Source organism: Vanellus vanellus (genome assembly GCF_965231255.1).
Source record: "Vanellus vanellus genome assembly, chromosome: 12".
Lineage (NCBI taxonomy): Eukaryota > Metazoa > Chordata > Aves > Charadriiformes > Charadriidae > Vanellus > Vanellus vanellus.
The window spans coordinates 12420036-12446606 of record NC_138917.1 but is presented as its reverse complement, the minus strand read 5'-3'; the positions used below and the strand labels follow the sequence as shown (position 1 = coordinate 12446606).

Below are 26571 nucleotides of genomic sequence, written 5' to 3'. Positions count from 1 at the left end.
CATTTCATCCTAAGGAGTTGATAGGATCACTAGTAACATTGGAACATAAGCAATTTCAGCCAATTTGATGGAAAGATTCTAAAAAGCATTAAGTTCATCTGCCAGCAGGTTTAAGGAGAAAGAAATGCAGATATTCTCTGATCTCATATTATAACGTCTTCAGTAGGGCTTCATACGTACTGCTGCTTTTTGGAGCTATGGGTTCAGCGAGTGTATGCTCTTTGTGTTTTTCATATACACACTCTCAACTTACATTATTTCTAAGGATATCTTCCCAAATAGAAGGCTACAGCTCTAACTTGATTGATCAGACAAATGCAACGTGTTTTGTAAACACTTAAATCCCAAGTGAGATTCAAAGGTACTTTTAAAGATTTGTTCTCAAACGTATTACAGCTTGAGACCAAACAGGTAGTATCCCCTGCGGTTTATTTGCAAATACAAAGAAGGTTTGGGATGAGTCAAGTCTGATCACATTTTCTGCACTCGTCTGCCAAGTCAGACTCTGACTCTGCTTTCACTTTGATTAACACAAAGCTTTCCAAGGTTTTACTGTTAACTTAACTATAGTCTAAACTTGTTTTCTTGCCAGTATCCGTATCAGAGCTTTTTGTGGCCATTAGTGAGAATAGCAAGATAAGAAATCTGAACTGTATATTTTGATACACTTTCTCTTAACTAAGCAGAGAAAGAATACATGGGTGAGATAAAGTTTAAACAAAATACTATTTTATGAGTAGTATGGGAAGACTGCATATGAAAAGCCTGTGAAATTTCCTGCAAAGCTGAGACAGGAAGGCTCATCCTAACATCTGTAAAACAGTATATAGACATCTCTGTGCCTCTACGTATGAGTGGACATTGTAGTATCTCTGGATGCATGTACATGGTTTCCAGCATTTCTGAATTGGCTAATCTTATATAATTACAGGACATACCATATACCAATAAAAGACAAGAATAAAATACAGTATGGAACAATCAGAGATCCTCAAAAATTATGTAAAAAAAAAAAAAAAAAAAAAAAAAGGAAAATTTGCTTTTCTCTCTAACATTTTATAGTTTGGCCAAAGCATATATTTTTGCTTAATTAAGCGAATTTTCTAAATATTTTGAAAGAGTAAGTTTTATTTTGATGTGTACCCCAGACAGAATTCTCAGAAGGGAGGACTGTAGTCTAATCCTTGATACTCAATTATCGCATGCTTTGCTTAATGAAATGCAATGCTAATACACATCCAGTGTTTCATTAATCCCCATACCTATGAAACATAGCAGTGCATCAATACTGCTCTGAAACACAGAAAAGAAAATAAATTCTCAATCAGTTATATTTCCTTACATTTTAAATTAGTAACTTCAGTCACTCTGAATTGGCTGTAGACAGTGAAATTTGGGGATTTAATGTTACTGAACTCTGATATAAAAATTATATAACAACATATTATCCCCCAAACTTTATTCCTTTCTTCCCATAAGCTACAATTAGTCAGATGGTAAGAATTCATACCCAAAAGGGTATGTGTGGCTACTAAATTAATATAGTGAGATGGAATGGGAGACTTGTTTTGTTATTTTTTCTTTTATGTGAAGGTAATCCTGTCTTTGTACACTGGTAGAAGGAGGTCTGCAGGGTTGAGATGACACTTTTGCACTATACTGGACAGAGATTTTTACATACACCAATTACGTACAAAAGGTGGAGTCTTTGTTCTAAAGACCCCATTGATACATGGACATCATGATTGCATAGTTACAAAATGGTGCAGTTTGGCAACTGTATTCAACCCTAAAAATTGAAGGTAAAAAGAGTTCATTATGCAAAGTCATGATTCTTAACATCTAAGTAATTGAAGTCACAACTTGTGCATACACTTGTACTGATTGCCTTTCTGTAATTTCAATTGCAGTTCATAGAAAACCAGTTCAGTTTTGGGTGTCTTCCAGCAATGGTTCACCCAACTAGAAAAATTGTTCTGTGGTTGTTATACTGTTTTGTTCTATTTTGAATATGGCTTTCAACAGTGCTTTGATTTCAGCTGCTGCAGTATGTGTGAATCTTGTTCTTACTTGCTAATAAATAAGCCTGCTATTATAAATTTGCCATGGTCATTGGAGAAAGATGTAAAATTGTTTTCTTAAAAACTGAAAATGCAGGTCTCAGTGGTTTATGCTGTGAAAGAGGTACATGACTGGTGTTCTCTCTTTTTTTTTTTTTTTTTTTTTTGTAATTATTCCAAGACCTTCTGAAAGAACAATGAAAAAAAAAAAAAAAGAGAATGCACAATACCAAGTGACATAGTCAGAAGCTGTGCTTCCAGCAGCAATTGCAGAAGGTTATAATCACTTATCTTGACCAAACAATATTGAAGAAAAATGTTTGAATCACTTCTCGTATACATTAAAACAACAAAGATTTCTGCTTATGATGGTGAAAGCCAAAACAGATTTCTTATCCAAAAATCCCTTTTCAGTTTTCTGAAAACTTTCTGGCACTACACATATAAAATGGCTAGTCTATTTTCAGTAATTTCAATAGCAGTTTAATGACTGCTCCTCAAGTATAGTATCTTTTGGGAACAGGTTCTACTATGAAAATAACAAAATGGGAGGCAGGGGGAGAATTGCATCACCTCTCCTGTCAGCTGTTGTATTGCTTGTTCAAATGCAAACTCCAAAGAAGCTGAACAGGAGTGAGCCAAGGCCACATAGCAAATTAATGCTGTAATAAAAACAGGTAAACTTCAGAGCTCTCATTTGTTCTTCATCCCTTCTGAGTAAGCATTTAGACTATTATTACTGAATTTTCCTTTAATAAAACTGCTGCTTGCAAGAAGTCAGGGATAAAAATAGCAAATTTGAAATCTTTCAGACATGCAGGATAAGAATCCTGGGACTCCTTCTGTGAAGTGCTTCTATTTTCCCTTTTTATATTTTGAATATGAAAGAAAGATGAAAGAAAGTGGGGAAACGGGTAGCCAGCTAATTAGAACTCTACGAAGTGAACACGTAAGCCATAAAGAGAACGAGGGCAGACCAATACTTTGGTGGTACTTTTCCAAAGAAGAACCTGTTGAGTGGTTATGGGTACTTTTACTCTGGATCAAAAGTCTGACCTGAGTAGGAACCATGCCATTCTAACAGATGGGCATGAGGTTAACCAGCCAAGAGACCGTGTACAAGGAATAAATACATTTGCTGAAGGCATGATTCTCAACCAGGAACATTGATAACAGCCGTCTCTATTGAGTTTCCACTTGTATGGTTGAGTTGATTTTCAGATCTTTCTGATCTTAAATTGAACAACTGAAAAATATTTTCAATTACACAAATTGTGCTTTAGCTTTGTCAACAAATAAAAGTAATTGGAGCTTTGCTCTTTATTTATAGAAAAACTCACCTCATACTTTGTTTGCATGCTCGGTATCCTGAATGACTTAGTTAAAGAGTTTGAGGACACCTAAGCTCTAGAATTTTACACTGCCCTTGAGAGGAAAAGTCCTTTGTATTTTGTTTTGAATGCTTAGTATTTAGGATACAATTGCATAAACTGAAATCATATGCAACTCTATATGTATCACGGAGGACAGTAGTGTTCTTTTTTTTTCCCCCTTGTAACAGCAGTAACTTCTTTGTTCAATACTCACAAACTGAATATACAGAATGATAAAGGTGCTCTTACAATGCTTACCCATAAGTCTGTATGTTTTTATTGACATGGAATACTAGGAAAAGTATAAATTGCTGTAGAACTGGAAAAGTATTGTGAGTGAATAAAACAGATGTTATCTTAGCATGAAACAGATGTAAAACTCACTAGTGTTTGTCTCATAAAGTATAGCATTTGGTTGAATCCAGCTGGTGCCAGGATTACAAATTAATCATGTTTGAATGCATTTTTGCTAATTAGATCCCCCTCTGTGACTACTTTCTCCCCCTCAATAAATTCCAAATGTTAACATTCCTTCTTTTTTCTTTTTCCTTTTTTTTTTTTATGAGCACTTAGAATCAGCCATTTTTTGGTATTAGAAAACTTTTAAGTAGTGATGAATTCGAGACTAGAGCTCATTCAAAAGCCAGCATTCTCATTTGCTAAGTGTGTGGCTTTTAGTATTTTGTGCCATTGTCAGTTTCTTCTGCTGGTATTATAATGATTTGTATGTCGTAGAGCAGCTGGAGAGTTTAATTGTGAACTTACATTGAATCAGATGCGGTTTTATGTGTTGATTTTTCTCAGGCCAGAACTAACATTGGTTTAGTTTGTCAACAGTTGATTTCAACAAAACACATGTTTTGAGATAAGATTCTATACTGGGCAGTAGAGGAGGGAGGAACATGGTTTTTTTATCTAGCTTTATGTTAGCTCTGAAATACTATTGATTCTGTTCCAGCAAAAGACATGGGACTCTTCATTTAAGAAAGGTGAAAGTCCTGGGGTTCTATGCAAGGTTGCATTAACCAGAATGGCATTCATAAAAATCTCAGAAAACAGTAGCATTCTGTTATTTCAGTAATGTTCTTTTGTAAAGAAAGCTGAATTAATAAGATTATCTTTAGAAATCTTATATTTTTTAATAACTTGCTTACAACACATACAGGAATTGTATGGGTTTTCAAATCTGGATATAAACCTTTTCTAACTTACTGCTAATCAGAGGTATTTGCTGCGATGGTTTTATATAAACTACTAAAAGGATCACAAATAACAAAACAATTTTGTATAAGATGCCTATTATTTCTCTTCAGATTAGTTGTTCATGGAGTCTTATTTTGTTTAAACAAGGCTACCCAAGACTGAATTTGTTAAATTTCGTTAGGTCTTCACAACTAATGAGTTAACAAAAGGAGGTGTATTCCAAAGCAAAGATGCTGTACTGAGCACAGTTTTTTCCAGGAGAGCTTTCATATCTCACTAGACTCCACCTGCTGCAATATCAGCCAAGAAAGAGGCATAGTTTGAAGTGTACCTAGTTTAAATAATTTTAATATTATTAAATTAAAAATAATATCTTTACCTACACTTAAAATCAAGTAAAGAATCGCTTTGCCTTTAACCTATAATGTAAGCATGACAGTGATGAACAGCTGGCTTCTTGCAAGAAACAGCATTTAGCAAGTGGGCAGCAGCATACCCTGCCAGCTGAAATCTCAGTGGCATTATGGTGCAGTCTTGAGTATAGCACACTGAATTAATCGAGCCTTAATGTGGCAAAGCCATGGAACGCTATGGGATATCTACATCTGGAAGAAAAGGTTAAATGCATGGAGCAAACATGCAGTTTTAAAGTCCAACTATTGGCCTAGCTAAACGTTGAATATTACAAAAAAATAGTAAAAGATCCAAAATATTTCCAATATCCGAATCACAAAAGGTATATACATTTCCCCAGTTAACAGAGGCATTTACATCTCAAGCTGTTTGCCTCTCACCCTAATTTGTCCGTGTATTTTACCTTTATTTGAACTAAATTGTGTAGAATGCACAAACCCAAAGACTCAAGCCACTGTACAGGTCAATTTCCCTGGTGCAGCAGGACCTTAGGTTGAAGGCAGCTTGTGATTGTGAAATTGAATTTACTATTGAACTTTCACTTGCAGGAAGTTGAAAGAGAAATTTCATTCAGAACAGAATGTGGACTTTATTATTCCTACTACAAACAGATGATTCAGGCTGCTTCCATCCAGCAAGGTATTGTAAACTGTAAAGTAAGTTTTACTTTGTGTTGCCAGCTGAATATTTTTAATATTTTTTCAAATGTAGTTGGGAACAAGGAATACCATATCTGTAAAAGATTGTGTAACAATTGCACTGGAGACAGATTTATTCTGTTCATATGCCAGGGAGCCATTAAGTTATGGACATAATAAATTTCACAGTTATACATTGGTTTCTGTGCCACACTTTCACATTCTGATGAAGGCAATCACTTTGAGGGACAACTTTCATGTCTGTTAAGGTTTCAGCCTTGCTGGTTTATTTAGTATATTACTTTCATTTTTATTCTTCTCTTGTTTAATTTGAATTACAAGCTATTTGTGAGAAGGGGCAATTTTTCAGCTGTATCCCTGGACAGTAAGCGACATAATGAACAGCTTCCATGGAAATCATATACAATGATGGGGTTTTCTGTGACAGTCTCGTGTTTTCTAGACACTTAACTGTTGCTCCCTAACAATTTTGCTTATACTACACATTTGCCAATATTAACATCACCTGTGTTCAAAGTAGTGACAAGAATGGTTCTCAAGATCCAGTATGTACCACAGATTCTATGCTAGGAATGTAAGTGTAAAAATAAATGTCTTATACGTTGCTAAATATATAGTACTTGAATTAGCACTCTGAGCCACATTCGAAAACTTCACAAACTAAAGACCTCAGAAGGTCATGTTGATTCAGAGGTAATGTGATCTGAATCCTTGACTCAAAGTTTGCAGTTTTTGATAAGAGATCCTAAAATACCTTTGAAAAAGTTAATCACTGTTCAAATGAAGATGGAGGGGGAAAATGACAATCTCCTATTTCAATTTCTCTTTATCGTTAAGGTTTACATGGTTTAGTATATGACAATAAAACTGAATCTGTGAGGACAATTAACATACTTGAAAGAATGAATGTTTACCAGGAGGTGTTTCTCAGCATTCTGTATAGGATTCTTCCAATTCAGGTAGGCATTTATTTATGGCTTTAGACTGTAAGTGCATTATGAAGATTGCGCAGTGAATCATGGTTCCCCTTTTTAGTTATTTTCTAATTAGAAACATTCCTGATACCTTTTTAATTTGTAAAAGCAAATTCTTATTAAGTGTAATCCCCCTCATGAGTGTTTTATGTCAACATCAGTATTCTTCTATTTTACAGCAATACCTAGAGCCCGTTTATTTTTATATCTACACTTTGTTTGGACTTCAGGCAGTTTATGTCATTGCTCTGTATGTAACAAGCTGGCTTCTTAGTGGAACATGGCTTTCAGGGTTGTTGGCAGCTTGCTGGTATATTACAAACAGGTAAGTGATATTAAACATGCAATCTTTCTAAAATTGTACCTCATGTCAAAGGTAAGGCATCAAACCTTCAAATGCATGATTAATTTGACAAAAAATGAAACTGTAAGGCCTCTCTCCAGATTAGCCAGAAAATGGGGAAAAAAAAGTTTAAATAATACAAAATAATTAGAAAATAATCAGAAATGAGCTGACATTGCAGACTAGGATTTTAAAGTTTTAAGAAGTTTGAGTAGAAAATTTTGGCTTAAATTGGTCTCTGGAAGTGGACCTTTTCAGGTGTGTCTGGATCTCCAGATGATGTACCCTGTCTTCTCCAGCCTAGGATCTCTTAGATGTTAAAGAAAGCTGCATATATGCCCTTCAGGTTTCTCCTCACTGCCCCACACCCAACCTCCAGGGGTTCCTTCAACAACCTGAGATCATCAGAAGTTCAGCTTCTCTGTTCCCTTATTCCTCTAGACATCTGCACTAAGACTCAGAGAAAAAAGATGGTAATTGAGCTGTTGTAGTGCTTTATCACTTGAAGAATTCTCAATTTGGAGAGAAAAAGAGAAAAATTAAAGAACTGGCTTTAGGCCAGCAGTAAGCTGCTGGCGTGAAGCTAAGACCAGTGACATAGGCTGTTATCTGTAACTTAATCAAGAAAATCAAGTACAGTGTCAGTTCTGTCAAAACTGTTTGATATGTTAATCAGCAGCTGTAAAGAAGTTTATCTGCAAGCATGCCTGTTACAGAATAATTATAGGTATATAGTGGTAAAATGTTTCTTTCTCCTAAGATGAAAGTAATTAAAAAATACATGCACCATGTATAGTTGACATATATACTTCATGAGGTCATCTTTTCCATTTACAGAATATTTGGAGCAGATTTGTTTTATCCATCTTTCTAATAATTCATGAACAATGGAAGCTTGTTGTCCTTTATGCAAATAGAATTAAGTGCATAGAATTGATTTGGATAAAGACTTTCTGTCCAGATGAAATACATCTGAGGCTGAGTAACTCCATTTTAGAAGGTTTTTTTCATCCAGCTAAGCATCTTGGATGTGTTGCTTACCTTCCTTTTTAGCAAACGTTTTCTCTACACAAGAAAATAGGGAATTATTTTTTGTTTTTAGCTTTTAATTCAGATTTTGTAAATGACTGCCCTTTGAGGAACTTTTACTAACTTCCGTCACATACTTTTTATGTTAGAACATTAAAAAATGATTAGAAGTTTCTAACCAGTTCAGTGGTATTCAAATCCAATGCACTGGGATCACAGTGAAGAAATAAATACCTATTTATTCTTATATGTGCTTTTTGCAAATCAAAAAAATGAAGCGAAATTACGTATGGTGTAAAGACTCCACATGCTGGATTTTGGGACTGGTTTTGTTTGGGGGTTGGTTTGTTCATTTTTAATTGCCCAAGCTGTACTTAATAAGAAAGATTTAATCCATAGTATAAGTTTTTTAATAGTAGATGAAGCTAAAATACAACATTTGAGCTATAGAAACAACAGATGACTTGCAGAAACTTCATAATGATGTTTTTTCAGAGGCAGGTGGAACTAGAGCATAGAGCCTCCTTTTTTTATCAATAACCAGAATTATTTGTGGTTAAACTACCACAAAAATGCCTGTGACTGCAACATCTCTGTCAACAAGTTGGTGTTTTATTTGTTTTAAATTTATGAAACTCCATTTGTTTTGTACAGAGTAGATACTACAAGAGTAGAATTCACCATTCCTTTAAGAGAGAACTGGGCACTACCGTTCTTTGCTGTTCAGATAGCAGCCATCACATACCTACTCAGAACTCATTTACAGCCTGTTCAAGAAGTGAGTATTTCTGGTAAATATGACACACTAAAATTAGTATCAGAAAACTGTGTGTAAAACTTAGGACAAAATACTTACTAAGCAGTTATAGCAGTAGATATACACACACACAAATCACTTATAGCATTGAAAACATTATTCAGATGAGCCTTCTGTTAATTTAAATATAGTTGAAATACAAAGGAATACATGTGCTCACCATAGGAAAAAAAAAAGGTAAGCTCTAAAGAGTGCTAGACAACAGTACTGTGTATTTTAAAAAACATAAAAGACTAACACAAAATGGGCAGGAGAAAAGCTTGTAAAGCACAAGGATTAAAGATTTATTTTTTATTTCGTTTGTTTTACAAATATAGGAGGTTGTCCTGATCTGCAAGAATAAAAGCAAATTGGTGATACAATTTCTTTGACAAAAAGTTCTTAAGTCGTTACTCCTCAGTTTCTTCAAATAACTGCTATTTATAGCACAGTAGAACACGTATTGCATGTTAATCTATGGGCTGAAACTATTTGAGATCTTGCCATTTTCTTGCAAGTGGTAAAATACAGCCATAAACACAAGAATATGTAACCCTAAAAAAATGTTCTTTATCCTCCAAGCAGTTATTGCAGTTAGAAAACTCATATTAATGTTTTTAAGATGGATTTAAAATAAAATGAAATTAAGGTGAGTTTTGGTTGTTTTTGCTGGGTTTTTTGGGGGGGTTTGGTTGTATTTTAATGAAGGAAACTATAAAGTGAAATAAAACTACTTTGCCTCCTTCCAGAGATTGACACTTATGGCTGTATTCATAGCAACATTTCTCTTTAGCCTGACTTGGCAATTTAATCAGTTTATGATGCTGATTCAAGCATTGACATTATTCATACTGGACTGCTTTGACATGCTTCCCACAGCAAAGGTACGATCATATTTGGAAATAGCAAAACTCTTTTTTCTTTTCTGTCATAAAGCTAACAATTTTGGACATATTTCATTAACCAGTGGCCTGGATGCTTAAAGTAATACAGATTCTTCAGCTGACTTTATTTCACTTTACGTAATGCACTTCTGTTGATTAATGTTAGTCTAGTTTTGTTTAGATGCAGCTATATTTTGACACTGTTAAGAGATTGCTTTTGAACACCATCATAACAGTTGACCTAACACTGCAGCTTAAGCATGTCCTCTGGATGTGGCCAGAAAAAAATAATAGTAGTACAAGAAATCTATGCCTAAGCTGAAGTCATAACAATGCATGAATTTTGCCTCAATATTGTGCATCCTTGTTTGAAAGTTAGGTGTAGGCACTGTACCACAAAGAGAAGGAAGAAGGTAGACCAGATTGCTCAAGAGAAGCAGTTATTTTTTGCACATAGAAATTCACCAAAAAATAACAATGTTGTTGCTGCTATGTTGCTGAACTGAATGAGCCAAAAAGTAAAAAACATGTTACTAAGGAGATAAGGGATCATTTACTGTTAATCTTAGGAAATAGAAACATACTGTAGAAGATGAAAATATTGTCTTTGAATGTAATGTCACTGTGAAATTCTACTGAGATTATTTTAGCCCTCATAAATCTTACCCTAGTTGAACAAGGTTCTAACTTTAAGGAAGGTTGCAGTAGGATGAAGAGTAATATGTGTTAATGTCATTGTAAATTGAATATTAGTGATTGTATTAATTTAACTGAAAATTAGTATGGTAGCTACATATCAAAATAAATGTGGTTTATTTAACAGTTTCTAAACTCTTCATTATATCTGCAAGTGTAAGCTGAAGTTAGCAATTAATGTGACTAATCAGCTACCTTAAAAGCTGGCAAATTACCAACTTCATCCTGAATTAAACTAAAATGGACTTACTGCACCACTCTCATTCCATACTAATTTTCAAAGAAGTGCTGTTTAAAGCCGTTGGGAGTTTGTTGGGCTATTTGATACTGATTTACGCCACTGCTGTGAAATCAGAGTCTTTTGCATCAGGTAACATTTATGTTCTGGTACCACTGTATTGAAAAATCAGTGGGTTTTAGTGTTTGCATTCAGTTGAATGTTTGTAATAGTTTTGCATAGCTCAAAAAGGACTATATAAAACTATTATTAAAAAGTTAGAGAAATCAGCTAATGTTTCATTGCTGAACTTCACTGAGCCATAACTCTTTAGTTATAAAGACATTACAGAGGCTACAAAAGCACTTCCTTGACTAAACAAAATACAAAACATCTTCCAAATATTAAGTAATTAATGTTTTCCTCCCTGCAATTGTTTAACTCATCTGCTTTATTGTAGCATCAGGCTTCTCTAGCTAAAAAACATGAACCTAACTAGTTCAGGACATAAATATAGAAAGGACATAGTAATGGCTCTAAGCATCATGATTTAGTGCAAGATGATACATTTTTTGTAAAAATAGTTGATGTTGAAGTAAATACTAAAACATATTCAAAGAAAAACAGCTATGACTGTAGAGTTTTGTATACATAAGTATCTCATTATTGTTACAGGTTACATGGCTCTATATCATTCAGATTTCTGGATTACTGCTAGTGTGTGTCCTACAGTTCTTTAATTCTATGATTCTTGGATCATTGCTTATAAGTTTTAACACTTCTGTCTTGATAGCAAGAACAATCCAGGTAGGTACCAAAATATTTTTGTAGTACTAAATAAAGAGTGTGATATATGTAGATAAATGAGTAATTTATATGCGTTATAATCTTAAATTACTAATACCAGTTAGAGAAATTACTAAAGTGTAAAGCAACAAAAACATTGCATGATCAAATAATGAATTCAATTATGCTAACTACAGCATAACCAAGTGCATCAGACACCATAATTCTGTGATTACTATTAACATTCACAATAGTGCAAGCTGCAGTTTGGATCCTGCAAAAAACTTGCATGAATGGACTTTACACCTGTTTCAGTAGGACTTGTTTTGGATTTATGGATCTGCCTCCAACAAAATATTCTGTGTGAAGTAGGCACATGTCAAATTCAGTTTACCGAAATCTGTTGTTTCTTTCAAAGATTAGATTTTTTTCCCTTGTATTTACAATTCTCTCTTTTCTGATACTGGCATTGATGAGAGCTTCTAAACAGAATATATGAACTGACTGGGCCATTTCTGCTGTCTGTCACTCATGACCTTTTAAAATCAAGACTGTGTTTTTTATAGTTAGATGATGTCTGGACCTATTCTAAACTGCCCATTCTCAGATCTGGAGCTTTGAACTAGAAAATTGCTCAAAATCCTATGAACTGACAGTTAGAGCCAAAAGATACCTTTTCCACCTCATGACTAGATATTTCAAAAGGCACACAATACTATTGAAATTAGGGGAGTCTTGGAACCCAACCACAGTTGCCCTGGGTGCCAGCAGTTGTATAAATATCCTGCGGCCACCTCTGAAGGGAGGCTGTTTGGCTAGTTACAAAACTCTGCCAGATCAATATGCTGGGGAGTTCTTATTGTACCGTCTCTTCAGTTTTGTGGAAGAAATATGTCTTTATTCTGGATACTTGGTTATGTATACATTTTTGCTTACATGAACCTAATACTAATTTGATCCTGATCAGGCTTAGCAGAGAAGCTATTTCAAATAGTCTGTGTTGCTTTTGTTCCAAATACATACAAATGTACTGAAATCCTAATATCTTCTTTCTAGAAAAACCTAAAAAAGGGTGGCTTGCTTCAAAGGCTTGGGAAACTTATCCTTCATGTACTATTAGTCTTGTGCTTGACTCTCCTAATAAATAAATTCGTAAAGGTAAGCAAATAATTTTTAATATAGAAACTGACAAAATGTATTATGTTAAAAGCTATTTGTTAATCATGTAGAGTAATATTAAATAAAAATTGCAATGAAATTTCATTGCATTTCAGAGACTGCATTTTAGAAATGAAAGATTGTTTTGCTAATCCTTTTGGTGCGTGGATTTTAAAACGTATTCTTAAAACTTCATAAATTAACACCAAATAATCAAATACATATTCGTAACTTGAAGCTTGCCTGTAATTTTATTACAGGTTAGACTTACACTGCATTCTGATACTGCTGAGCATTTTCAAATTGTTTCACTGAATTTACTTTTCCATGAACGCAGTTAGAAATGAATACTTGTTATAAAAATGTTGTAGACCATACCACGCTTTTATTTGCTTCTGGTACACACAGATACCTGGAGACATTAGTGACAGTAACACTTTTTGTGCTTTTGAGTTTTAAGTCTCTTCAAAAGACCTATGTCACAAGATTAAAACGTAGTACATGTAGAAGTTAAGAGTATCACAGTGAGATGTGATAAGTCATTGAAATAAAAAATACAGCTAAAACCAACTTGTCCTGAATAATCTTTATCTGTAAATGAGAAACTAAATAAGAAACTCTTCTAAAAAATAAGTTACCCTTTGGACCGCAGGACCATAATTACAAACTGAATGCTTATTTGATTTCAGAGCACCCTATCTCAGTAAGCCTGTGTAGCTTCACCGTTTCATTTCAATGATGAAAAAACTGTTAACTGTGTGAAGCTTTTTTGATACTTAAAATTTTCCTTTCTTTTTCCCCCTTTTGTAGAAAATTCTTAATCTTGAGTCAGATGAACATATATTCAAATTCCTGAAAGCAAAATTTGGATTTGGGGCAACAAGGTATGATTTAGCTGCAATTTTACTTTTTTGTATGACTTCATTAAGTGAAGCCCAAAGGTTGTTCTCATTTAAAATCTTGGTGATAAATCATGGGGTTTTACCTCATGTTTATGTCATACATTTTCCTTCATAGTAATCTGCACAGCTGTGGCTTTTTAATTGCTTGGGAAAAAAAGGAAACTTTGGTCCTTTTTGACATCAAGTTGTGAAATACATGATGACAAGGATTATTCTTTTTTCTTTAGAGATTTTGATGCTAACCTGTATCTTTGTGAAGAAGCTTTTGGCTTACTACCATTAAATACTTTTTCAAGACTCTCGGATACATTACTTTTTTACACCTACGTATTTGTTTTCTTCCTTATGGCAGTAGCAGCTGTAATTGTTGCCTTTCAGAACCTCAGGTAAAATATGTTTTAAAAATAATTCACATTTTTATCAGTTTCGTCTTCTTCAACAGGCTAAGGAACTGACAGTTGAATATAGCAGCATACAGTATTCCTTTTGGCAGATACTAAGGAAACAGTGGGACATATAATAGAGAGGTCAAGCAAAATAAGTAACTTCCTATTAAACCTAAAAATGTAAAGAATATAATGAGACCAAACAAAGAAACATTCTTCCCTGCATTCCTTCAAGCTCTTTTGTTTGCTGTTAAGTTTTGCAGGATGTGTAGGGTTGTTTGCTTGGGTTTTTTTTGGGGGAGGGTAAGCAGGAGAAGGGTGTCTTTGTAGAAAACGTTAGTTTCTTTAGTTCATCCCATTTTCCCTGTGGAAAGCACTCCCAATCAAAGATTTCCCTGGTGGCATCCTCAGACTGCCCAGAAATGAGCTAGGATAGTCTGTGCTGAACTTCCTGTGATCTGTGTGAAGAAGTAGGAGTGGTAGACTGCAACTGTGCATCACTGCTGTCAGTTGCCATAGCTAATCTGTAGGATTTGGAGGAATTTACGGAACACTAGAAGAAAATTAGTACTGAACTGCTATTAAAAACAACAACAAAAAAAAAAATTAAATGGTTCATTATACACCTCTCAGTTTTACATTTACAACCTGAGCAAAAGTTAGAAAGGATGATATAAAACTTGATTAAGCAAAACTTCAAGGAGTGTCATGTAACTAATGCCGCTCTGTAGATTTTATGGAAGACAGAATAAAACGGGGGGAGAGAGAGAGTGGGGAAGAGTGAGAGGTTCCAAGACATTCTGATTTTGAAACTGTTATAATTGTGAAGTCTTAGTCATCTGTAAGGTATTTTGGTACTATTGAACCAGCCTCTTAAAAAGCTCACTGCATTAATCAATTTTAAAAACAAACAAAAAGACTGTGTAGCTCTTATTTTCTGTAATCCTAAATGTAATCTCCAACATTACCCTAATTTTTAACACTGCCCAGTTATCTCAATTATCCCCCATCCAAAAACAACGGGGAAAAACCCCACACAATTAAGGAACTTTTTTTTGATCACCCTTCCACGTACGTTCACATGACTAGCCACATCAAGCAATAACCAGTCCTTTCAGCACTTCTTTTCTATAAACTTACTTCCAATCTACAACTTTAGTATCATCCAGATATACCAGCACAGCCCCACAAAACACAGTTAAATTCTTCACGCTCATCAAAAGCCCTGTGAACCCTGTGGGAGTAGCTACTTCAAGCAATAAACCAAGCATGCCTTTCTGTAAACGGTTGTATCTCATTATAAAACAGGCCATTTAAACCCATTGCCTTTTCAGAAAATAAACACCTGATGCTACATCAAGTTGGTGGTATCAGGCTTAATTATATTATAGATTTAGTAGAAGCTTGCGGACTGATAGCAGTAGTAATTGCTTTTTAGCATCTGAAGGATTAAATGCTTTTTCAAATGCAGACAACTATTAAGTTACAGAACTTAATATAACACTTTTTATTTTTCCTGTGTAATTAGTGGTTCAAATCAAGTCCAGTGCATGGAAAAAATGGAAGAATGCACAATTACACTGAAGCCTGATGCTGCTTACAATTTAATTCACACAGTTCTTTTTGGATGTCTGGCATTAAGCACAATGAGGTATTATTTTTTTTTTAAATTCTACTGAAGGCTTTTTTAGACAATTGAGTATGTTTTGATAAGAGTGTAAAATATACTGACCACAAACTGATAGGATCATGAACCTTCTTTCTTTCCCTGGTGTGTTTCTGCTTGTAGACTGAGGTAATTCCCAAAATTCTGCCAAAAAGAATGTTTGAAAGTTTGGGAGCAGAGATGTTCTCAAGAGCACATAGAAAAGTGCAAAGTCAGTCTTTTACTTAGTTATTTCAGAGTCCTGAGAGTCCAAGATAACTGTGTTCAGAATTTGACTAACGTAAGTGCTCTTATCAGCACAGCTTAGCAGAGCTCCAGATGATCAGCAAAAACTTCTCTGTATTCTTTCAGAATGAAGTACCTCTGGACATCCCACATGTGTGTATTTGCATCATTTGGCCTGTGCAGTACAGAAGTATGGAAACTTATGCTGAAATGTATTCATCTCTACACGTCACAGAGGGTTAGCACTATACTTAAAGTATTTAATGAAATTTGGTTTTGCTCCATATCTAAACCAAATCAAGACTCAGAATTATAAGGCATCTGAAGTTAATATTGTTTGTAGTTCTCCAACTGGATATCTCTGAAATATATTTGTACAAATTTAGTAAGTAAAATGTATTTTCTAGTGGTTTATATAGTAAAACAATTCCATTTGAATACACTAGATGGCAATATAGACATGGCTATGAAAAATGACCACAATTTTATTAAAAAAAATCTTAGTCACCATATTAAGAAATCATCAGTGGTCTCAGAAGGCCTTTACAGTCTATTATACTGAATGATACAGCATTTTCCACATTGTAGAAGATAGATTTAGGTATATAGATATAAATCCATCATTTGTGGTGGGTCTGTAGTAAGGGTTTTACTTGAAAACAAAATCAGAATATAGTCTTAAAATTCAAACTCTGTAAATTCCACCACATTGTAAATATGTCACATATCAATACATTAAAAATTAAGTCCATCCAAATAAATGTATCATCAGAATAACCAATTTTTTTTTGCTATTTCTCTTAGACACGTGTGATTAAGTATTCTGTACCAATAATTACATTACTATACATTTCTTATAAGGTAAGAAATTTTTTTCTCAATGTTTTGTTGGCATTTTTTACTTGCATGGAATATTCCTTTTTTCATAAAGGAATGTTGTTTTGTAAATAATTACATACACAAGACTTGTAGATGAATTTTAAAAATTGGGATAGACTGCCCGTAGTGCAAGTGCCTTTATGCATATGAAATTATATGTAAAGGATCAGTTGGGCTCATTTGATCCAAAGTAGTTCGTAGATACAAATGTTTGATTGTATGTGTAAGTTACCAGGTGTGATTTACATGGCCAGTTTTGTGGAAATGTAAGTTGTCTGTTTTGGTTTAAACTAGGGTGCAGATAAGAGGCAGATTGTTAAATTGTGTAATGATTCACTGTAGGAGCAGAAATAATCATAACATTCTATACTGCTGTGCCTCATCTCGTGTTTTAAAGTATAGAACTGTAAATTGAGACAAGTACTTATGTTATCTTCAGCCTGTCCCAGAAAAAAATTATTACGGTCACACATTTAAATGTAAATACATAAAATATATTTTAAATAATAACATGTACAAGATTATTCGTCTTGTCGGTCTGTCATAGCAGTGAGATTTAGAATATTAATTTAATGGGCATACCATTATTTTAGTCTGTAATTACAAAGACAAAAAAAATCAGATGCTACTTTGAAGGAGAAGTTATTTCTGCAGTACCTAGTGTGAGATGAGAAGATTTGTTAAACAATTACCTTCAGAGAAACTCAAGGTGAATTTCATTATTAAATTTAAAACTGTTATGCTTTACTACTACATTTAAGAAAGCTGCTAATAGAATTCACTCTGGAAGTCTGTTTCCCCCTTTAAAACAGTGAAATGAAAAGTCAAAAAAGACCGTAACAGTTTGTTTAGTAAAGTTACACTGATGTATTCCACTTAAATTTTCTTATTATTCTGCTAGAGAACTACTTAGGATTTTTTTTCATTAGTATGCTGGTTAGAGGAGTCATTTACTATTTTCATCATCTCTGAAAATGATAGAAATAATGCCATTTATTTTGACATGAGTGATGCCGAGAGCATGACGTTCTAATAGATAGCCTAATGTGACAGATCAACAGGGAATAATTTTCCTCCCACTCTTCGTGAGCAGATGTGAAGTTCCTAAATCCTGTCAGATTCAATTCTGAAGTCAACAGAAGTCACTGATTTTCATAGGCTTTAGATCAGTCATTAGTTGTGCTCAGTCTGCCTGAAAAGCCTCATTTTTGTGTGTCGTCTAAATATAGGAAAGAATTTTTATTGACATTAAAAATACCATTTTTCAAAGTGCTCAGTGGGAGTAAAGGAATATATGACACCTCCGTGTTTTTGTCTTAAGTTGGTTCTTGCAGTTCAGCTACCAGAGGAGTGACTATCTTTTGTGTGTCCGTGTCTCTTCTGCAAAGCTGTAAGAGTTAGTGAGCCTTCAGGAAAGAAGCCTACCTGACAGACAGATAAAACTGCCACCAGATTCCCTGGCAATGGTCAGAATAAAAGTTCTTACACAGTGAGATCCAGAAAGTATCCATTGCTTCTGTGAGAATGTTTATATATTCTGTCTCTGAAACATTTAGCAACAAACTGACAGTGCAAGTAGATTTCAATAACAGAGACTTCTTATCTTTTTTCTTTTCCAGATAAGAATTTATCTGTTCATGCACTGTGACTGCTCAAATTGCATGAGCAGCTTCCATATTCACCACAAAGTTCAACTGGTCATCATGGCTAGTTTTCTTGAACTAGTAGTAGGGCAATTTTGTATTTCATTATCTGCTATGGTTACGTTTGTCAGAAGAATAATTCATTAGTGCTATTCCTCAAAATAGGAGTTTTATGGGATTATTAACTTAATCCTGAATAAGCTAATGAAAGCCTCTTTTGAGGCACGTAGTTACTGCAGTCCCAAATACATCACTTGAACACTACGTTAGTGAGATACAGATGCAGCTACAATGCTAGCTATCTTTCAGATTTCAGGTACGGTATGTTTCGAGACCTATAAGACATCTACATTTCTATTTACACAAGTTTTCTTCATTAGTATAGCGCAGATGTCTTAGATAAAGTGAAGTGCTGAAGTGTTTTCATGTATACTTTAGCTGTGCTGAAGGTAACACAGCATGTATATAATGTAGTACTAAATATTATTTATGTTTGAATTTGTACTCTTCATAGATAGATTTCAGCTGTATCTGTGTCCATTGCATTTAACTTCTCAACAGAATAATAACCATCAATTTTTGTTTGTATGTCAGTTATTCCTATACAAATGGTTGGTACTTAAAATTAGTTCCTAAACTTCAGTAAGTCTATATTTCCTGGTTTTGCCAAATGATCTTGATTTTTCTTTGCTAGTAAACTATCCATTCATGTAATTTCTCAAACTGCATTTTTATCTTCTTCATGGCCAAGTCCTTTTGCTCCAAACATATACATTTATTGCAGCACATAGCGCAACATATACCAATGATCTGAGCAGTCTTCAGCTGTACTGAAGAGCTCCCTATATGTACTGTATGTATTTATTCTTTAAACCTAAATTTTGTAAGCTTGACAGTTCGTAGAAGAAAACACAAAAGAAAATGTCATGTTTATTTCTATTCATAATATCTAATCCTGTTCCTCTAAGGAGATTCTTAATTTTCATTCTTAGGCCAACAGTAGTTATAAATAATGTACTTGCTTTTCACTTAGAGGCCAAAGAATTAATGCTTATACTTTTTGATTTCAAAATAAGCATCCTTGTGTTTGAGAAGTACTGAACTCCTGTAATCATCAATGGACCATTCAGCATCTCCACGTTTGTGGCTAGCACAGTTGCCTAAGGCTGGCCTTTCTAGCTAGAATGAACAAGATAGGTTGTTTGTTGGGAAAAGCTGCAAGCTTTTAAAAATATCTGGGTTGTTATCACAGGCATTGAGTTAAACATTATCAAATCTATATCCTCATTATATATATTTGGGGATAGTACGCTGAAAACCCAAAGCACAAGGAACATACAATAACAAACTTAAGCATTGTTATACTAGATGAAATCCATGATCATGAGCCAGAGGAAAAACAAATGTGAAAGAGAAAGCTGAAATCTCTCTACAGTATTGAGAGTTGGGGTAATGTTTTTGCTCACAAAAGACATAATTTTACTCCTGAAAGTTCAAGATTGCCTTATGTCCACCAAGGAGCTAGGGTAGGGGAACAAATAACAACTTTAGTACCTAAATCTCCTAATAATTCATTTTCTATCTATAGTCACATCATCAAATTTGGAGCTTATTATTTTGTTTATTTTTGCAGATTCTAGGTTTTAGTGATATTTTTCAGTGAGTAATTACATACCTTAGGAAAAATATTCCCCATTATCAGTTTAAAGTATGCCACCTTTCTATTTTCTTGCTTTGTTTCTAGTCTTGATGTGAGTCAGTAATAACATTTCATACTTCCTTTTCCTATACAAGTATGTTTTTAAGCCTTTTGGAAATTACAAGTCCTTAAGATTTTTCCAGTCCAGAACAAAATCCCTGTGTTGCTAATTTAAGTCGCTTGACAACAGGCTTCTTTTCCTGAAGACTTTGACCCCAGAGAGTGTGTTACAAGTTGGAAACCACTTTTACGTACCACTCATTATTCTGAACACTTGGTTACATCCCTGATATACTCCATTTATTCTTTTTCTCAATCTGATATATACTTGATTTACAAGCCGAAGTTGTTATATCAGTGTTAGTGGTCAATATTTTTGGATGCTTTACTTTTTACTTACTTTGTCATTGTTATTCTATTGTATTTGGAACTCCCAAAGTTCCTCTGTTTTCTCTTGGCTTGACTAATTAGATGTAGTGTTACCTGAAAATTTTGCCACCTCAGAATTCTCTTTCTAAATTCAGTAACAGCAAGCCCTGCTAATCAAAATTTACCTCCAGTGAAAACTGCTTGTGCTCACTCAAAAGGTGCGGTAGTATGACATTGTGACTTGAAAAACCTATATAGATCAGTGAATGCCATATAATAGCCACAGCATTCAGTAGATAATGCACAGAGGCATGAGATTCTCAGTAGGTTGCAGGGCAGGTTTGCAGCACAGCAGAGCCCATCTCCTTCTCTCTCCAGCCTGAAGGACTCCAAGCTCTCAAAATATTTAGCTATCCAGGGTAATTTACTAATGAAGAGAGGAAATTTTGATTTATTATGAGACTCTACAGCCTCGTTTTACAACCTTGTTAATTTATTTACTAATCTCTTGAGAGATTTTCTGAAGAGCAGAAATATGTCTATTACAATAGTACGGTACTTCCCGAAACTGTAAGGCTGTGGTACTGCATAGCTATCTTTTAGATGTTCCTCAATCTACCAGACAGTATTACTTTAACAAATATATCAAATAAACAGTTAAACTAATAAGTATCTTAATTGGCCCAATTATATCTCCTGCTCCCCAGTCCTCCTACGTAAGTACAGTTTTAGTGAAAGAACGCATCTTTTTACTAAGTAGTTCAGCAGTGTCACATTCAAATGCCTTCTGAACTCTTAGATGAATATTATCTGAATTGGATGATTTATAGCTTTTTAGATTATCAGGTGGGTTTTCTTACACTTTTTCCCTGTGACATTTTACTTTGCAAGCCAGCAATCATTAGTTAAAGAAAGCGGGTTTGGAATAGGTTTCACCATAACATCCTCTGTAGTAAAGACTGATGCAAAGCAATCAGTTATTCATTAGCATTGTCATTATCTCTGTTAATTGCTCCCATTTGCTCTTGAACATTCAGTAGCTAAAACAACAAGAAACCCTTAGATAAATCTGTTAGCTTTGGAGGGTTAAGCTTTTCAGAATCACTTTCAATCCTTATTTCTGTCCTCCAAATTTGATTTACGTATTCTTTGTCTTCATTAAATTTTGAAGTGTTTTCCCCCAGTAGCCTATTGGATGTTGCTGTTCAGTCATGCTTCTCTTTTTTCCCTTCAGTGGTTCTCTTTGAATTCAAACTTCTGAAATGCCATTAATGGCATCCACAGCACATTGAGTGATTTTAACTTCTGATACAGATTTCATACCTTTTTTTTTTTTAGTTAGTTATAAATCGCCTTTCCAAACTTAATGTTAATTCCTGGGGCCTTTTCTTTCTCCTGTAATCATAGGCTTTATTTAATGGATTGGCTGTTACATATTGAACTTTTACACAATGCTTCTTTATCTCGTTCCTTTTCTTAAAGCTTGGTCTGTCAAGAAAAAATTTAAAACATTAACATTCATCCTGTAGTCCAGGGAATTGAGCTGGATCACTTGTAAAGTAGATAGAATGCACAACAGTCATATTTGGTGGCAAATTTTAGTTTCCTGTAGATTTTAAGATACAAACTGATCTTAACTAGTAGAGTTCTGAAGACCTCCAGGGAGATGTGCATCTGAGAAGATCTGTTTTCAGGCTCACGACAACAGGTAATTCTGTTTCTTCTGGTCACCTGGCAGGAGCTGCAGGTCTCAAACTCTGCAACTGTGTATTCACACTGCAAGGGTATAAGAAGGGTAGATATGATTGTGTCTTGCAACTTCTCCATGAGCTGGACACGATCAGTTACTAGCTAAGAGGAAATAATATGTTTCAACATCCAGAACTTGTTTTGTTCATTCTGTCTTCAGTTTGTTTTATTTTGTTTTCATTATAGTTCTGGCCAGGAATAATGGATGAACTGTCAGAGCTGAGAGAATTCTATGACCCAGACACTGTGGAGCTGATGAACTGGATTAAGTAAGAGGATTTTTTCTCTATTTAAGTTAAATGCTATTTGTGTAGGTCTAATGTTCTTAGTTGTAGTGTTCTCCTTATTTGTCACAGCTCATCAGTGAACTCTGGTGACCGATGGAGATAGTTAAGGATGAATGGGTTATGGAGAGGTTAGCATATTAACGGCTGTGCAGAACAGCTATATGCAAAGTCCCCTGGACTGCTCTGTTCTGGTTCAGTATCATGCATGTGCGTCAGAGAACCAGTTGACTCCATTTGCTCCCATAAGTACACGTAGTTTTCCCAGCCGAAAGAGGTCAATTTGGAGGTGTTAAGCTTCTTCCATGATATTATAGCTACCTCTTTACATTAATAGACCTTTGCAGTGAAATAACTTTATTTTTATTTTTTTGCCCAACCTGCTGTCCTTCTCTTCTCAACTTCATAACATTAAGAAGCTTGGACATACACTTGTAGGGCTGGAAAATCTGTACTCTGATTCTTGAACTTTAAAATAATCTAAATTGTTTATACTTATTAGAACTAATCCCAACATGTGTTCTAAACTGTAAACAAAATATTTGTAATTGAGCTTGAACATGCCACAGATAAACATAGGTGCAAAGTCTCTTGAAAGAGAATGAGTCAATCATTCCAACCCCACCTCATCACTTCTGCTTTCTCAGAGAGCATAGGAATGTATTTTTTAGGTGGAAACAGTTTGGAATACTGCATTTAGAAAACCCTGAGAAAAAGGGCCAGGTAGGATGTTCTCTGGAGGACTGTGAATTGGGATCTGTTCTCTAGTAACATACAGTAACCACTAAAAACTTTCAGGTTAAGTTCTGAACAGAGATATTCCTGGGACTTGTATTTATTTGGAATTCTGACAAAGATTTTTTAAGAAGAAATCTGTTTCATGTTCTGGAGAAAAACCATTCTGAAAGTAAATCTGAATTTACTACATTTAACATTGAACTATTTGAAGTATTTCGTTGGAGCCCTGTATTGTGTTTTCATATGCAATGAACTTCAGTGAAACCGGTCCCCCAGCCTATTCTACCCATAGCAACAAATTTACACTCAGTAATGATGTATTTCTTTAATCCATAAACTAGAAGGAGTAATTTAGAAGTAAAATATATTACAAGCCCTCACTGACTCATTTTGAAAGCAGACCGTGTTTTTTTTCCATCATTTAGAATTTTTGCAGCCATATTGACACATTTTTGTGACTAATGTTTACCAGCCAGTTCCATTTAGCACTACTGTTTTATTAAAAGATGGTAAATGTCTGATAGTTCAGGCCTGCTGTGTACAATATATAGAGTTATATATAGATTTATACATAAAATATGCATGTGGAGTTATTCCCAGCCATGAACTGGATTTGACTGGATCCGATGAGAATAATTTTTCATATGTTCTTAGTGCTGAGAATGCTAAACTGGTGCTTGTCCTCTTTTCATTTTAAGTCATGACAGATGATTACAGAGGGAAATTTTCTACTTAGAATTTATTGGTTTTAGAAATACTATTTCTGTAAAGAAGAGTTAATTATCTATGCTTTAAATACAAGTCAACAAAATTTATGGTAAGTTTCTTGAAGTGGGGCAGATTTTCTTAAATTGATGTGTAAGAAAACTATTTTACTCTACTAACACTTGATATTTCTGCTGTAGTTAATGATCTGTCAAGGTTGGTGTCAGGAACTAATCATTCATTATTAAAACTCAGTAAGAGAAGCTCTAATTTGTCATGTATAACAGTGAACTAGGAATAACTCATCTGTCTTGCAATCTCTCCACAACAAGAAAACCCTTCTATTTGTGTAGATCTAAATGCATATTAACTTGTCTAAATATACAATCTGAATAATAGCCAACTGTTAGTCTGTCCACTGTGAAGTGTCTGCAGATGTATTTTTTACTCTTCCCCATACTAAAATTACCATAGCGCTTTCAGGAAGTTATACTGGTTTATATCTTTACAATAAAGCTACTGCATAGTATTGGACTGCATCTATTGCAGAGCACAGTTTTTTACATAATGATCTCGCATATCCCAGTCTCTTGCTTTTTCCTACCCACCACCTCATTTTATTAGCTTTTTTAAAAGGAAAAAAAAAAAGTCGAGAAGGTCCTGCCAGTGACCCAGGGATAGTTCACAGCTGTGTTCCCAGATGGGAGGTACATTAAAATTCTTAGTTTTGGTCTTTCTCCCTAAGACAACAGGAACAACATGCTCATTTGTGAGATGGGGAAGAATATCACTAGAATGAGCAAATCAATAGCGTGAACTTCCCTACTCTGTTTACTTCTGGTAAGTGTTTAAGAAGCAATGTCTTCTGCCTTTAAAGGGGAAACCTGTCTAGAATTGTGGAATATTTCATAAGCAGTTACCAAAAATCATAGAAAAGCTTTTCAGAAATCTCAAATAACAACCAAAACAGTGGAAAAGTTAACTGAGACTGAGATTTGGCAGAGCATAATTGTACGTCAGCTGTATTTGAATGAGGTGTGGGGGACAAGCAGGCAAATTTTCCTATTAGTGGAAACCCCACAAATTTCCAAAAAGCTCCTAAGGTTACAAAAATGGAATACCCATGTTTCAATGGTGGTTCTTTCATTTAGTAATTTATATTAATGGCTATATTTTAATTTCAAGCCAGCTATAAATTTTGACTTTTCACTCTTACTTACGTCCCTGATTTTCAAGGGTAATCACACTGAAATCAACACATATTCCAGACTTTAAAGGCAATATTACACTTTTTTTTTTAATTATTGTTCTTAAATTCTTGGGCTTATCCTTTGTCATTGACTGATTTGTCAGTAAAATTCAGGCATGAATTTCATAGTGCCTGAGAACTAGGTTTATACCAACTGTGTAGGTGCACTCCTTAATGTGAACAAAATATGCATGCATAAAACTGAGGTTGGGACTAACAAAAATGCATCTTGTTGCTCTTTCTTTGTGGCTGTCGTTTTCCATTTTTGCAATTTTCAGTCTTTCCAAACCAGAGGGAAAAAAAAGAACCATGACAGTTTGACTTAATTATGCTTTACTGACTATCATTTGCAGCTAAACCTGTAATATTTTAATACAGCATTCTGCAAATAAAAAGACTTTTAAAGAAAAAAAAAACAAAACAAAACACTGACATGGCATATTTGAGAACCCTTTTTCAGAATCAACCCCTTTGCTTTGTAGATGCAGATCACACCTAGGCACTTTGTAAAGGAATGATGTGAGATTTGGCAGATTTTATGGCTTTGAAAACCAACTACAGAGTTCAACTCTGGAGGCTTTTAATAGAAATAGACATTTTATTTCTATTGATGTAACCTATAATTGCAATGTTGACCATTTCTGTAGCGCTTCCTTAAAACCAACTCATAATAATTCTTTAGCAGCTTAATAAGAGAAAGAATTAATGCCACTTTGAGAGTGTCTGCAAGTTAGGCATAGACATCTAGTTCCTGTGAAACCCTTGTTTTTTTAATGAGTTATTCTTTAGTGTTTACATAATTCTCTAAATTCTTAAGTGTAGGTAAAGAAAAGCTTCATACGATATATTACAGTGCTTAGTTTACCCATTAGTTCAGCTGTAATTAACTTGTTGAAAGCTTATAGCTTCAAAAATAAATGAGATTATTTGTTTAAAACGCCATCAGGTCTGCTTGGAATGACATTTAAATTATATAATGTAAATCAGTTTGACCTATAAGTCCTTGTCATTATTTAGTGACATTTCGGAGAGAATAAATTGTTTGCAGGTTGGGCAGTGTGGTATGGAGCTTGGCAGAAAGCTATAAAACAAATTATCCTTTCATTTTATACATCATTTGTTCAGACATTTGTAAAAATTGCTTCGTTTTTCTGTAATAGAGAAGTGTCACTCAGTGGTTTGAAGCACATTAGCTGCCTTGGATACAGAGCACAGCAGTTAGTGTCTGACTCGGGTAGGAGCATTAGAGAAAGACGCTCACACGAAATGTAGAAATCATCCTGTACCTGAAAAATATTAGTTAATTGTCATGTCTCCCTCTGGTGGCTGTTTCAGAAGGTAAACGCTCAGTAACAGCCACCAGCTGAAGTTCTTTTAAGATGTAGTTAAGGAGGGCTGACATGGCAAGAAGCTCAGCGTCGCTTTCAAGTGTCTGTCCGCAGCAGTGAAATCCAGTGCCAGGTTTGTGTTCTTGGCATTGCCAGT

The 26571-nt window shown here is 34.5% G+C and overlaps 1 protein-coding gene across 1 annotated transcript in view; it reads left to right on the top strand.

The window, feature by feature from the left end:
• DPY19L3 (dpy-19 like C-mannosyltransferase 3) overlaps positions 1 to 26571 on the top strand; it is a 37362-nt gene that overhangs the window by 3218 nt on the left and 7573 nt on the right. Inside the window, exons 3-15 of the mRNA XM_082489542.1 lie at positions 5599 to 5689; positions 6547 to 6668; positions 6863 to 7008; positions 8710 to 8833; positions 9601 to 9735; positions 11324 to 11455; positions 12491 to 12592; positions 13403 to 13476; positions 13722 to 13880; positions 15409 to 15531; positions 15898 to 16009; positions 16576 to 16632; positions 22297 to 22379. Of these exons, the coding sequence (XP_082345668.1) occupies positions 5599 to 5689; positions 6547 to 6668; positions 6863 to 7008; positions 8710 to 8833; positions 9601 to 9735; positions 11324 to 11455; positions 12491 to 12592; positions 13403 to 13476; positions 13722 to 13880; positions 15409 to 15531; positions 15898 to 16009; positions 16576 to 16632; positions 22297 to 22379 (1460 nt within the window). The remainder of the gene's footprint in view (positions 1 to 5598; positions 5690 to 6546; positions 6669 to 6862; positions 7009 to 8709; positions 8834 to 9600; positions 9736 to 11323; positions 11456 to 12490; positions 12593 to 13402; positions 13477 to 13721; positions 13881 to 15408; positions 15532 to 15897; positions 16010 to 16575; positions 16633 to 22296; positions 22380 to 26571) is intronic.